Here is a 13,913-nt window from a genome sequence, read left to right as displayed (position 1 = left end):
GAGAGAGACCGTGCCCGAGAACAGGTAGCAGACAGGCAGCAGTAGCACGACGGTACGAGTTGGCCAACAAAACGCCAACGCCACCAGCGCCCACAAAGCGGTTGCAACAGAAGGAAGTGGCCGTGGGTGGCCCCAAAAAGTGGGCCCCTTGTGTAGTGCTGTTTTGTGTGCTGCTTTCCCTGCATTGTAGCGTAAAAGTGCTGGGTGTGTGATATATGCTTTTACGCTGAGTTTGTGTGTGCGTGTGTTGTTAGGCCAGTAAGGTGCCCCAAGCAGCGATTCACTGGACGCGCGCGTGCTTGTGGTGTCCTGAGAGAGCAGTTCTTCGTTTCGTCCAGTTGCTGCAGCGGAGGCTAGCAGCAACCCAGCAACCAGCAGAAGAAAGAAAAAAACAACCCCCAGCAGCAACCCTTGCTGTGAGGGCGCGCGTTTGTGTGTGATTTTGTGTGCGTGTGTGGTTAGTGGTTGGCAACTTTGCCCACCGCGTCGACCTCCGCCCCAAAACGGCCCTCATCATGAATAAGCTCGACTACGATGTAGATTGCTTAGAAATAAGGTAATTAGACGAATGGCGCAGATGAACCCCCGAAACCAAACGGCAATAAGAACAGGCGAGGCGAATTCATTCTACGCACGATTATTGATTACGCGAGGGTGGCCACAATCCGAGCGGGAGTGAGCACGGGCGAGAGCGAGAGCAAGAAAAACGGGCTTAGTGTACGGGTTCCATTCATGCGAGAAGGGTAGTGGGAGGAAGGGGGAGGGATGCATGGAAACGGGGGTGTAAGAACCTACCCCATAATTTTGCCACCGTGCACCCGTTCGCGAGAGGTTGTGTGTATACTGGTACAATTGTTTTCTTGTCGTGTTTTTTTTTCCTTCTTTGTTTTCCCTCCCACTTGGTAGTAATCTACCGATTTTCCGACCGATTTTCTCAATTTTTCATCGACGATGCATTCTCACGCATCGTGTTTTTATCTGTGTGTGTGTGTATTACACACTCTCTCCCTCTCTCTAGTAGTAGTAGTTTGCTTTCCCTTTCGCTTGCACATTCTTACCGCCCCCCCCAAATGCATCCTGTTCTATTGTCCTTTCATTCAAAAACGGAACCCCCACACACACTCTCTCGCTCTCGCACTTTCTTTCGCTCGCGAGAACAAACCAACTCATTTTAGAGAGCTTTTGCAAGCGGGGAGATCCCCAATTGATGAGATGAAAATTTTCCCTTTGGCCACACATTTTCCTTTCTCCCAACGGTTAGCTTATAACGGTGAAACGTTGCTTCTCGAGCGCGTCTTGTTTTCACTCTCTCGCAGTTCCCTGATTACGCCTGCACATTCTACAGTTTCGCAAGCTGCACCAGTTCTTTTACCCTCGGTGTGACAAATAGTTGTGGCTGTCCTTTTTATTGCAATTTAAAACAAAACGAGTGGGAGCAACAACAACAAAAAAAATACACGGAAGGTGGAAAATCAGGAAAATTTATCACTCAACCGGTCAGTTTTGTGCGTAAACTTATTAGCGAAAAGTGGACACACACACACACAATAAAAGAAAAAAAACCCTCCCATCTCCTTCTCTTCAACAACATCCCACAACTCGAGTGGGTGGCAAATTTTCTCCACCCGCTAGTGTTGATTTTCCCTTTGTGGTGGGGACGCGTGGTGTTACTCTTTTCGTGTGGTCGTGTGTGCACAAGCGAAAAACAACGGTGTACTTGCAGCTACAAGGCAACTGAAAATAGTATCAACCTGCTTCTCTCCCCAAAATTTCCCATTTCCTTCGCGTGAGACGACCCCCAGAATGTAAGAAGAAAGCGTGTCACAAGCGCGCAACCCACTAGTGGGTCAGTGTGGGGTGAAAATTGTTTGGTGTATGAAGTTGGAAAAGGATCCAATGGCACGGTGGAGACGGTGGCAGCCTCCAATGTAAAGAGTGGGTGGTCTCCATAAGAGACCCTTTCGTCTTGAAGTACGAGCGTGGCATGGCGATGGCAAAAATCGACCATATCTTGCTTGTTAGTGTGGAAACATGTTGTTCTTTCAAACACTTCCCTTCTTCCTCTCGTGCTACTGCCCCGTTGACGCCCTGTGGTGGTGTGAAAGTGAAAGTGATACCACCATCGCACACAACCGTTCTAAATGTTATCGTTTCTCCGTTTTCTTTTCATGCTGCATCGGTGGTTAAACGCAAACCGTAACCCAACACAACGAACGACAACAACTGCAACGCAAAATCCACCGACCGACAGTGACGACCTGATAAGCATGGCCGAGGACAATACTCTTGGTAAGCGGTCGGAGCGATGCTGCTTCAACCCGATTCGACCCCAACAACAACTAATGTTTACCTTTTTCCACTCTGCTTGCAGGTGATTTTTCACATATCGACGATGACCTACAGTTTACAGTTAAAAACGATGGTAAATTGGCAGTTTTGGATTACCTGCAACGTCACCCCCACCTGTACACCCTTACACGTATCCTTCGCACCCCCCCAACCCCTCCCCCATCTCCTCTCCAAACGGGTCAGAATGAAAGTAGATCTGCCTTCTTGGGCGGATGTATCCAGCATCGCGAACAAGCACAAATCAGCAGACAAACCGTTCATCTGGCAGGCAATTGGACAACCATTGGCCCGTACGTTGTGACCGAAAGTGTGGCCCGCTTTCGGGCAATTTCAAGAGCAGTTTAGTTTATCAAACCCGCCACAATAAAACAGGTGGCGAATCACCTCTCTATCGTGTGCCCGGCATCGTACGGGCGGACGACCGTCGTCCTGAGCCAACAGTTTATTGCAACACCTCATATTAAACCGTGTGCGCGTGCTAATGTGCGCACCATGCGTCGCAATAATTTATATTGCCGGCACACAAACCCGCCCGCCTTCGGTCCAAACCGGTGCAGTGCTTTGAGGCTCAAAAATAGCCACATTGAAGGAGAATTTCGTTCGGCTTGTTCTCACCTGTATCTCGGTGGAGCATGTGTTGAACAATTGATTCTACAGTGTTTTGGGCCATGATAGGGTCCATTTTAGGTACGCCATGGTACTCAACCATCCCCTTGGGAAGGGATTGGAAGGCAGAAGCGATGCGGGTATCAGTGAGTCACAACATTAAAGCAGTGCGGACAGTGGAATCCTTCTGAAGTGTCTATTATCGATGCGAAACGTTTGTGCAGTGCGCACATGTGCAATAAAAGGCGTTTTACAATCGTCATATATTACGGGCCCTATTTCCCCCCCCTCCGTTTTCCCGGAGCCCATTCCCCCTCCTTCCTTTCCAGGGTCTCTATCATTCTAAAACCTTCCCACAACACACCCTCCCCAGCGCACCTTACACGTACCGTTGCGTGTGTGTTTTTTGCGATGACCGTATTTTCTCATGTTTTCTTTTCGTTTAACTCTCTCTCTCTCTCTTTCTCGTTTTTTTTACCCATTTTTTCTTCTTTCTTTCTTCATTCTCCATCTCTCACAGGAATGCTCGCACTAAGATTAATACAAGTGGCAGACAGTTTAGATTCACCTAATTTTATCACAGGATCTCCAGCTAGTCCATACCCAACGCTAACAAACTCCAGCAACGATCCCAGTCAATGTAAATTGAACTTTTATTTCTTAATTTTGCTTTTCGTTGTGTTTTTTTTTTTCGTTTCCTGTGTTGTGTTTTCTCTTACCACTCGTTCGGTATCCGTATAGCTTCCGTTTCCTTCCGAGTGTGCTAAGTTTTATCACATCCGTTTGCGTGTATGTTTGTGTGACCGTGTGTTGTGCATAGTTGTGTAGTTTGGAGTTGTGTTAAATATCTCTTTGTAACAGTTTGTTACCCTTTTTTGTTTACTCGTGTAGTTGCGTGAATGATTGTTAGAGTTGTTAAGTGTCTTGCTTTTCGTGACTGACGAGCTGCTACTAATCGTTGACTAATTTCATTTTCTCTTTTTCACCGCACACACACACACACATGCAGGCTCCTTTCTAGTGTTTAAGAAAAACAACGACAATGTGAAACAGTCCCGATCCGCCAACAGCGTCCGGGGGGTGCAACGGAACTCGGAGTGCAATGGAGAAACGAACCTAAATCGAAAGGTAAGAGATTTTGTGACAAAACCCAAACCCTTCAAGTAGGGTCATCAATGGTTGTGTGGGGTTTCGGGAAATTCCTCGGGAAGAATAACACAAGAATGAGGTGCAACAGGATGTGGGCCCGGAGCACTTCAAACCCCAGAAACACCGAGAGGAACGGCGAAGGTTTGCCCACACGCTGCTTCTTGACCCATGGTGGGCACCGCCGCTCCGTGGTGCGATATGTGCCAGGCCAGTGCACGGTCTTATCTTTATCTTATCACGGTCGAGTGTTAAAAATGCTTTCTTCTCATCATCATCATCCGGCCACAAAGGTTTACAGTGGACAAGCGGAATTGCTAACTGAAGAACCAGAGTCCAAGTGTCCCAAGGTCCGAGTGTCGAGTGTCGTTTGGCAGTTGCAAAATTTGAAGAGACGCAAAAAACTTTGCCGCAATCACATCAAGTTCCCGTGCTTTGCGTATCGGCGATGGGCTTGAAGATCTGGCCCCGTTTCGGACCAAACGTCTGGCAAAGGCTGCGAGAGACCGTGGCTTGCCTCACCATCAGGGCACTGTCACTGTATAGCGTTGTGTGTTTGTAACAAGAACCCTCAACCCACGTCAGTGTCTGTTATCAAGAACCTTTTAAACTGGCCTTGGTGACAACCATTCGCCCTCCGGGGGCCCCCCCATACACACCATACACATACGAACCACACGTGTGAGAGGGCACTTACGTAAACGAAAAATTACACTTTTGCCACACACACACACACACGCACACAAGCGGTCATCGTAAACAGATGTTGAACCAGGGGGTGGAAAACCCATCGAGTGCTGCGACGGATGCAGGGAAACTATGGGCAGGATGACACAGAGAGTGTGCACGGTGTATTGTGTTGTTGATATTCAAATTATCATTACCGTTGGCCGGCCGCTCGTCGTCATCGTTGCCCAACGCGCTGACAATATCGTAATTTCTGCGGCAAAGGGATAAATGAAGAGCCCACGAAAGGGAAGGGATCATATTATACCCCTTTACCCCGCCACCCGCGGGACTCCCCCCCTCCATCACCCCGCCAAACTAACAGTTTCCAATTGGACTTTCCTAATCGCTTTGCTGACAGCTCTCGCCCCAACCGCCGTCAGCAAATGACCATTTTTCATTAGAAGGTTATGTTGCTCTATGCTGTTTTACCTTCCGTCCACCATGCTTCCCGCTGTGAGTCTTTTTTTTTGTACTAACAGCACCACTGCCGTGCTCCAGAGGACACATCTAGAGCAAATAAAAACCGTTTTTAGTGGGCCCGTACTAATTCGCTGTACAAATTCGTGTTTCCCTCCAGCGAAGCAGATTGATCGAACTTCATAATACGATTTCACTTTAACGCTCCGGAACCGGGTGACGATTGGGGGTGGCTAGGGGGATGGGGTGGCGCCTCACCACGATATGCCGCGTACGATTGTCGCATTACATCAGACATGCAAAAAAGCACTGACGATAACACACAACAATGTGCCATAATCCATCAACAGGCTAGCCGGGGTGAGGCGGAATGGGGGGTGGTGGAGTTAGCGGGAAGGGTTGGGACCGCGTGGCAACGCGATCAGTAAGGCACTGCCTAATGAGCCTCACACTGTTAGCCGTCGCGCGTGAAGCAACATGCAGCAACGGTGGCCAAGGAAGCGGCCTGAAGTACCTAGGGATGGAATATTTATCCTTGGGCCGTTTAGGCTGTGATCTGGTTTTTGTCGTTGTTGTTTTTCATTTCTGCCTCTTCCGCCCTCCTTCTCTCCCCGTTTATTTGGCTTCCAGTTTGGTGACCAGAAGCATATCAGGTCTAATCGAGTGTCAGGGTGTTCTGGTGTTAGCGAGTTTCGTTTCGCGCCCTGGTAATTTGTGTCCATTTTTTGGCCAACTCAAGAACAGCTGAAGTGATCTTCTTGAATTTGGAGAACGAATGGACGATGCGATCGATCGAAACCATAGAAAGATGGGTTGCAATATTGTAATAGTAACTCAGAATAGGTGGAGAAGTTGCATTGCCACGAGATATTGTTGTCCAGGCAGATTGATTGCAAATTGCGCGCATGTGCTGAGATGCAAATTAGCCACGTCGGACGTATGGATAAATTATTAAGATCACCAACAACACACGGGGGAGATGAACTTTGCGGCATGTAAATGTAGAATTGTATACCGTTTACCGATATTTATCGAAGATTTACGTCAATGTTGCGATATTTGACTTCATTTGGCTTAAGAATAGTGCGCTAATTCCAACGATAATGACATTCTTAACGACGAAACCAAGTAGGCGACTAGTCGTAGCAGGTAACTAGACCAAAAAGAGGCAGAGTTCCTCCTCAATTCTTACCGAGCAACTCTGGGATCTACCTAGCACTGTAGCATGATCGATCGATACTTCGATATTTGAAAGCCATTCTGTCCAAAGCACCGTCTGAAAGAGGCAGTTAGTACGCAGTATGACTCAGTGCCGAAGCTGAGAAGAATGTTCTTAACCTCCGACAACTCTTCGGCACGATCTCAGCGTTCTGCTCATTCACCTGTTTCGATTCGCTTCCACACGCCGCAATGCCCACACCAGCGGGCCGCACCGCAGGCGGGCTCGCCGCGAACGCTCCACACCACGAACCTTGACATGAATAATTAAAACATCAACGAGCCGACGACGACTTGAAGCGAAAGTCACCGGTATGACCTACCCGCGGTTCGGCTCGTGGTGACCCGCAAGAAGGAGCGAAAGAATACGCCGTCTCGACGCTAGAGAACGTTTGCGGGCCGTCTGGCGCAGTCGTTGGGAACTCTCCTGGCCCGGCACGAAGTGCTATGCTACTTTCGGTTTTGTTGCCATTCAAACGCCGCCTGTATCTAACTGCACGGCACGCACGCACGATAGCGCGCGCGCATCGATAAAGTTCAAGGTTATCGACTAATCGGTGGCCTCTTTTCAGCAGCAGCTCTGGCTCTGGAGATGCTGGGCTCTAGTGGTGCGGCGATGTCCAACGGTTGTCAGAAGTCTCGCCAAAGGGCTACCGGTGAAGGAGCGCGTTTTGCGGCGTGTATTCTCACGCCCTGCCCTTTGCCCCAGCGGGTTTGAAGCCGTTTGGCGGTGTCGCGGTGTCTGGGCTGCCTCGTTCTATTTCTTCGCCTCTCTCGCACGGTACCTTCATCGACCGGCGCAGCGTCAACCACTGCGCCCGCCTCTCCACAACAACCCCCGGAGCAGCAGGTTGGCCTTTTAACCTCTGGCGTTTCGATTAGGCATCAACCCGTGCGGCGGTGGGCATTAATTAGCAATTAACCAGCATGTCACTGCGTGCGGGCACTGCGCTTGCCGCTGGTCGCTTCCGATCGATTCGCCGATCCGCTCGATCCGGGAGTGTGTAAATGAGTGTGCGCTGGCGATACCGTCCGTCAGAGGTCGCTGCGGATGGAGTGCGCCCGAAACCATCTTAGCAGTCGGTACGAGTGCTGTCGATCGATCTCGTCAAGAGCACGCGCGCTATTGGACGCGGGCCTGTTTGGGTACGGTACTCTAGGGGAGGAAGGCCCCCGTTGGACGGGAGGGCTGGTACGTGAACTGGGTGGCGTGTGTATTTTTTTTTTCTACTCCTACCCGCCTGCGGCACGATGACGGTGTGACAATGACGAGGACTCCTCCGGTAACCGAAACTGGTTATTTGAACTTGCCGATCATCGGCATCCGCTCATAGTGTGTGCGCTCGCACACGCACAGGCCCCTACTACACACTATCGAAAACGCGGCCCGCACTGTGCACCGCGATGTCGCGCCAAGGTGAATGAAATAGTGAGCGCAAAAAACAAAACGCATATCGCAGACTGGCGAGATAAATGATCGCTCAGCTCAGATGTACGGAGGGGGTTGGGGGGGCCGGGGGAGGAGGCTTTTTTCTGTATTCCTTTGCAAAAGCAGCTCTACGACGAAGGAAAGCTTGCTGCTGTTTTCCGTCCGTTCCGTCCGCCAACGAAACCAGCCTATGCAACGCAAAAGGACACAACCAACCATCGATTAACCATCGTTTCGGGCGCCCTTCGGTTGCGGGATTACAAACGCGGTGCGTGTCAGCGGGTCCGGCGACCGATAATAAATGGACGATAGATTGTGCGGACAGTTTGGTTTTGTCGATTGATCGCCCGGGGATGTCAGCAACTAGCATCAATCAGCATTATCAGGGTGATGAGGGGGTACTTTCCGTGCGGGTACTCGAAGTTTGAAGTTGTGCTGTTTTTTTCTGCTTTCGCAAAGGGAACCTCATTTGTAGGCCACACTGGAAAAACGTGACCCATCGGGCGTGAAGATATCACCAGCTCGATCGATGATGATTGTCCAATCGGTGGCAAGAAGTGATGTGTCACCGATGGGTTTCGGGTTTTGTTGGACAATTCACAATTCACAATTCCAGTGCTACTAATTAATGTAACGTGTAGTAAGCGTACGGTTACTAATTTACAATCCCTTATCCTTCCTCTTTTTCTCGTTTTCATCTGCATCCATCACTGTAGCAACAGCGTGACGATCGGCGAAGGGCAAACCACAACGAAATCGAAAGACGGCGGAGGGACAAAATCAACAACTGGATACACGAGCTGAACAAAATTATCCCCGCGGAACATATGAACAGCCCGTCGTCCGAGACGCAGAACAAGCAGAACAACGGCGGACAGGGCGAAAACCTATCGAAGGGCGGCATACTGGCGAAAGCGTGCGAGTACATAACGCGGTTGAAAGACACCAGCGACAAGCTGACCGAGTGCCTTGCCGAAAAGGATCAGATACTGCTGGAGAACCTGCAGCTGAAGGAAAGCATCAACCAGCTGCTGTCGGAGAACAAGCGCCTCCAGACGCAGCTACAGTTTGCGCTCGAAACGAACGTCAAGCTCGAATCGTAGCCATTAGTGTGCGGTAACAAGCAGCAGAATTCGGTGGAACCGATACAGCCGCAGGCGGACCTGCTGCCCCATCAGCCTCACCATCCTAGCGTTCACCATCACCAGCAACAGCAGCGTCACCACCATCTGCATCACCATCATGGTAGCCAGCAGAAAAGTGCATCGCAACAGTCCGTTGTAACGTATTGAGCACCGTATCAAACGCATGAACCAGCTCGACCGAAACCCCGAAATCAATAACTCGTAAGTATGCTTAGCGTCTGGGAGGGAGAGCGGGCCGCAATCAAATCGTTGAATGATTCAATTTAGTCGTTTGTAAAGCCCTCGCGCGGGATCGATTGTTTCGTTGCACTATTAATGTACATTAACCGCGAATGAGCTGGGATTGGTGGAGGCAAAGTTCCGGTGAGCAGCGTGAGAAGGAAAATAGGCGTAAAGATGTTATTGGGGTGGGCCCGTATTACTGATTTTCTGAGTGTCATCAATGGTGGTATGACACGAGACACAGTCGACCGTGCGGACGGTTCGATAAAAAAGCAAAGTGGTAGATGGCCGTAGGGCAGGACCCTACAGTTGTGGCTGTGGAAACCCGTAGCGCAGGAGGTTGATGTTCGGTAGGCAAATGCAGACACCCGTATATAAATCGCACAGCGTTTTAGTTCTCAGTTTAATGTCGATTTTATTTCCCGAAGCACCAATTCGTTATTCGTCGCTTGTCGCCCTGCTCCGTCGCAGGGCATTAAGCATATCTAAGTCAGCTAACTAAGTAGACGATAGACCCAGCCGATCCCGATCCAGCTAGAGTTAGGAGCTTCCGGGAGGGTGGAGATCGTTTGTTTGTTATAGAAGAAGCCTGCTAGAATGTTGAGGTTGTTCAGTTTGAGGTTATGTGGGATGGTGCCGTAGTGCTATAGCGAATGTTGTTGTGTGTTCCTCAGCATCGTTGTTGTCGTTGTTACGTTACGTTACGAAATAGCTGCCGGCAGAGACGAGCGAGCTCAATAATCAAACCCAAGAGGACAATACTGGATGTTGGGAGGCTCATTCGTTGTTGGAACCGTGGGTTCATTTTTATTGGAAACCAAAAAAAAAGAAGCCTTCTTTCGACCATCATTTGGTGATACGATCTTACGGCTTCTTCCGGGCCCAGACATTGCCAGACATTGTCGTTCTCTTCGAAGCGTTGCTGATACGAGACGGCGTTCAATTGTGGACCATTGCATAGGTTGGCGATAGTGTTGGTAGATCAGCCGAAATAAACCCATTGTTAAGACGTCTAATCTAATTCTCGACGGTCCGTCGCTCTCGCTCTTTTTTCGTGACCGGTACGTGTCGTGTTCTACGACGTCCAGAGCGTCATCATCAAGCGAACATGGACGTGGTTGTGGCCTCGAAACACTCGTGGCGAGGTTGTTTGGTGCAGACGATGACGGCGATGAACAGGGTGGGGGGGGGGGGGGGGGGGGAAGGGAGGGCTTATATCAACTTTATCAAACTGATCAATTGGATCCTGAGTTACCAGTATTTAAGCCCATCAGCATCATGCGCGAGGGATAGTCCGGTATTTAAGCTACCCAATACACTCCAATCGATTGGCTACCCGTTTGATTTATTTGTTTATGGCCTCTCCCTCCCCTCTCCCCTCCCCTCCCCCGTCCAGGAACGGGAGGACGGAAAACGGGGACTTTATGGAGTTATCATCCAGGGCGGGCGGGTTGACGACTCATGATCAATTATTTTGCGCTGCCTTTGGAGACCGCGGGCATCCATGATGGAGGCCCTCATGATGGTTGACGATGGGGGCCGACACATGCATACTTCGGGTGCGTGTGAGATAATGTTCATTCATATGACTGCCGTGTGACGTAGGAGTGTAGACCGGCGATGAGTGGTATTATTTCTAAACCTTTTTTGCGCTAAGATAGGACGCCATGGCGAGGGCGCGATTGGTACGATCTCCACCCAACCCTTCCTCCCTGGCGTCCAATCCACCCCCCCTCCCCATAATCTTGACGTTGACAATTATGGCGCCAGCACATTCGGACTCGCTTATCACTCATTATTTTAGCCCCTCTGGTCTTCACTCATTCACCCCTCTGGGGCCCCTCCAGAATGGGGGAGTACCTTTTTTTGTTTCACGTTCGAAACCCGCCTAGGTTTGCTCCGGTTTTGACGAAAAAAAAGGGTTGACAAATTGGCCATGCATAGATTGGTGCTTCGTTGCAAAGAGGCAAAAAAACAACACACAGAAATACGGCACCCTGTGTGCAAGTGTGAGTGTTATCTGATTCGGGGAGGGAAGGAGGGGAAAGAATTCCTCCCATTATCTCGAAACCCCCGGGGCCACTGTGCGATGGAAACGATGTCGCCATCTCGTGCCTCACTCTGGACTGGGATGCCGGGGGTTTGTTTTACTAAATTCTCCAATGCACGGTGGAACGCATTGGGAGTTGAATTGGCGGGCAACAACAGGTTGATGTAATGAGCGTTTCAACACCTCAGCGCACTGGCACTGGGGGAGATTGTTTTTTGCTTCTTCCCACTGTCCCGGGCAGGCGCCATTTGCATCGCGGAAAGATCATAATGCACCGGAATGTCGGGAACGGTGGAGTCACACATTTGCGAGGAAGACAACTCCGTACACACGCCAAGTGGCATCGGAATCGAAATGTCAGTCTGGAGCTACGGCTACGGCAGCCAATGGTTGCCCTTTAGCTAATTGCGCTTCGATTCGACGAATCCATCCCGACCCTGGATCTAGCGCTCTGGCCGCATCTTTGCTTTTCCCGTGCCCGTCTCGATCGAGCGCCGTTCGAGACAACGTGATCGCGAACGATCGCCAGTCGCACACCAGCGCCCTGCGCTATGACGGCACCAGGTTGGATGATGGGTATCGCTTAAGGCACTCGCCGTACGATTGATTGTGCGACAGACAAACATAAAGACAAGACACCCCACAAAAAAGCAACACAAATCGACGACGTCACCGATTTATCGACATCGTGTTCACTAATTGTGATTTCTTGTTAAATACGTGTTTCACCCTGCGAGCATGACATTATTAGTGCCCAACTGCTCGGGGTGTCGGGGTGGTTGGTTGCTGCAGCCAGCTGGGTGAAGTTGGGATAATTTGATGACGATTTGTTTTCGGTGCAACACGCGACTGTCACGTTCCGGTTGGCGGTTTTGTTTTGCTGCTTGTACCGAGGGTATGAAGATATGACGACGCGCGGATCTCATTGAACGAATTCACCCGTTGAACGCGGGGAGAGATTGTGGAGGGCCCGGGGGTGAAGTTCGTTCGTAAATGACAATAATCAAAGCTATAACTTGAAACCGGGATCGATCGCACGATCGCACGGTGGAAGGATCGTGTCTCGGCCGACGACGTCATATCGTCCGTTGTTGTTTTGGGAAGGGAGTGTTGTGACGTTGCTGACGGACAATACTGACGTCACAAGGGAACCGTTGATGGAAAGGACGAGGACGACGACGTCACCGGTGACGCTTGAGCAAATCATCAATGTGTGTACATTACTCGGGAGAGATTTTCTCGTATTTGGAAAGCAATTATCCACAAGTGTATTCGTCTAAAAAACAAAACAAAAGCAGCCACGTAAACACTCGATCTATTTTTTCCCCCCATCCCATTGTACATAAAACCCCTTACAAGTGTGTAAGTGGAGCGGGCTGGAGATGTGGAACTCGAGTTTAGACATTGAATTCCATCGGCGCGAAAAGTGATTTCAAACAACAAAAAAACAACAGTTGAGCGAAAAATGTAGAACGGCTCGGAGAGATGGGATTGATTAATAGAACAGCGCAAGTACTTATTAAATGGCCCCGACAGAAACCGAATCGCTGCCATGTTTAATTGGACTAATCGGGTGCGCGGTAGCTGTGTATAGGAGGTAGTAGCGACTGAAAAGGGAGTGGCGGAGGGCAAAAAAAATGGCGACGTGTTCCTTTCGCGCAAGTACGCGGCCAGAAGCGGCACCAAAAAAAAAAAAAAAACCGGAGAAGCTCACGAAGAAGAGACCACACTGTATTATCTCACACTTGTGTCACATTGGTTTTTTGTTCTGTTTGCTGCTGTTGATTTGTTGCACGAAGCATTAGAACGTGATAAATGGCGGGAGGCGATGTGACGATGCCGCTGCCGGATGCGCTCCTTCCCCGGTTGTTAAACAGTGCCAGTGCGAGATCTCGAGATCATCGTCGAATCGGTGGTGGCGCCCTAGATTCCTCCACTCCACAGCTTCGGAAAACAATCGAGCCCACAGTGGCGATGATGCAAAAATGTTGAAAACGTACGTACGTACGGTGGGGTTTTGCGAAAGATTTACTACCCATCCACGGAACAGGCGCACGGACAGGAAAAGGGTGAAGTTAGGGGTAGGTAATCTTGTCAACCCCTAAGTCAACCCCTGGGTGCCATGTGTCAGCGTGTGCAAACTGGTGCAAATCGTAAGCGCAAGAAGGTGTGCTGGATTAGAGTGAGATTTGGGCGTCCGCTGTTGGGTGGTTGGAGAATTTATGGAGGGGTGTTCGTCCGGGTTGGCGTCATCCTGCTAGAACGGCGAAGAATGGGCAGTATTAGTGACGTTTGTTAGTAGCATCCAGTAGCTATGTTTGTATGTTTTTCTATGGTGCTTCTAGCGTTTGGACAGCTCTTAGACGTGTTGTTATCCATTTAAGCCAAGAACTTTAAGCGATCGAGTATTTTAACGTTATTTGGTTCGTAGCTGTTCAGCTGCTGGTGCGTGCAATTGTTTTTTACATTCTTAGCTGCTAATTTAGCTACTTCTGTAAGCGAAAATATGTTGTTTATTTGTTGGTTAGTTTAGATGTGTAAGCGCGTTTTTTTTCGCTAGTGTGATACACGTCCGTCACGTTTTCACGCGCAATCAGCACGG

General features: G+C 49.8%; 1 protein-coding gene across 1 annotated transcript; it reads left to right on the top strand.

The window, feature by feature from the left end:
- Positions 1–515: 515 nt before the first annotated feature.
- On the top strand, positions 516–8,997 carry LOC128708376 (uncharacterized). Its single transcript, XM_053803352.1, has 6 exons — positions 516–556; positions 2,252–2,289; positions 2,372–2,422; positions 3,476–3,595; positions 3,965–4,083; positions 8,611–8,997. The coding sequence occupies exons 1-6, from the start codon at positions 516–518 to the stop codon at positions 8,995–8,997; spliced, it is 756 nt and encodes a 251-aa protein (XP_053659327.1).
- The last annotated feature ends 4,916 nt before the right edge of the window (positions 8,998–13,913 follow it).

The sequence above is a fragment of the Anopheles marshallii genome, chromosome 2 (assembly GCF_943734725.1).
Source record: "Anopheles marshallii chromosome 2, idAnoMarsDA_429_01, whole genome shotgun sequence".
NCBI classification, from domain to species: domain Eukaryota; kingdom Metazoa; phylum Arthropoda; class Insecta; order Diptera; family Culicidae; genus Anopheles; species Anopheles marshallii.
Note: the sequence above shows the minus strand (reverse complement) of the source record. Positions and strands in the feature narration are given on the sequence as shown.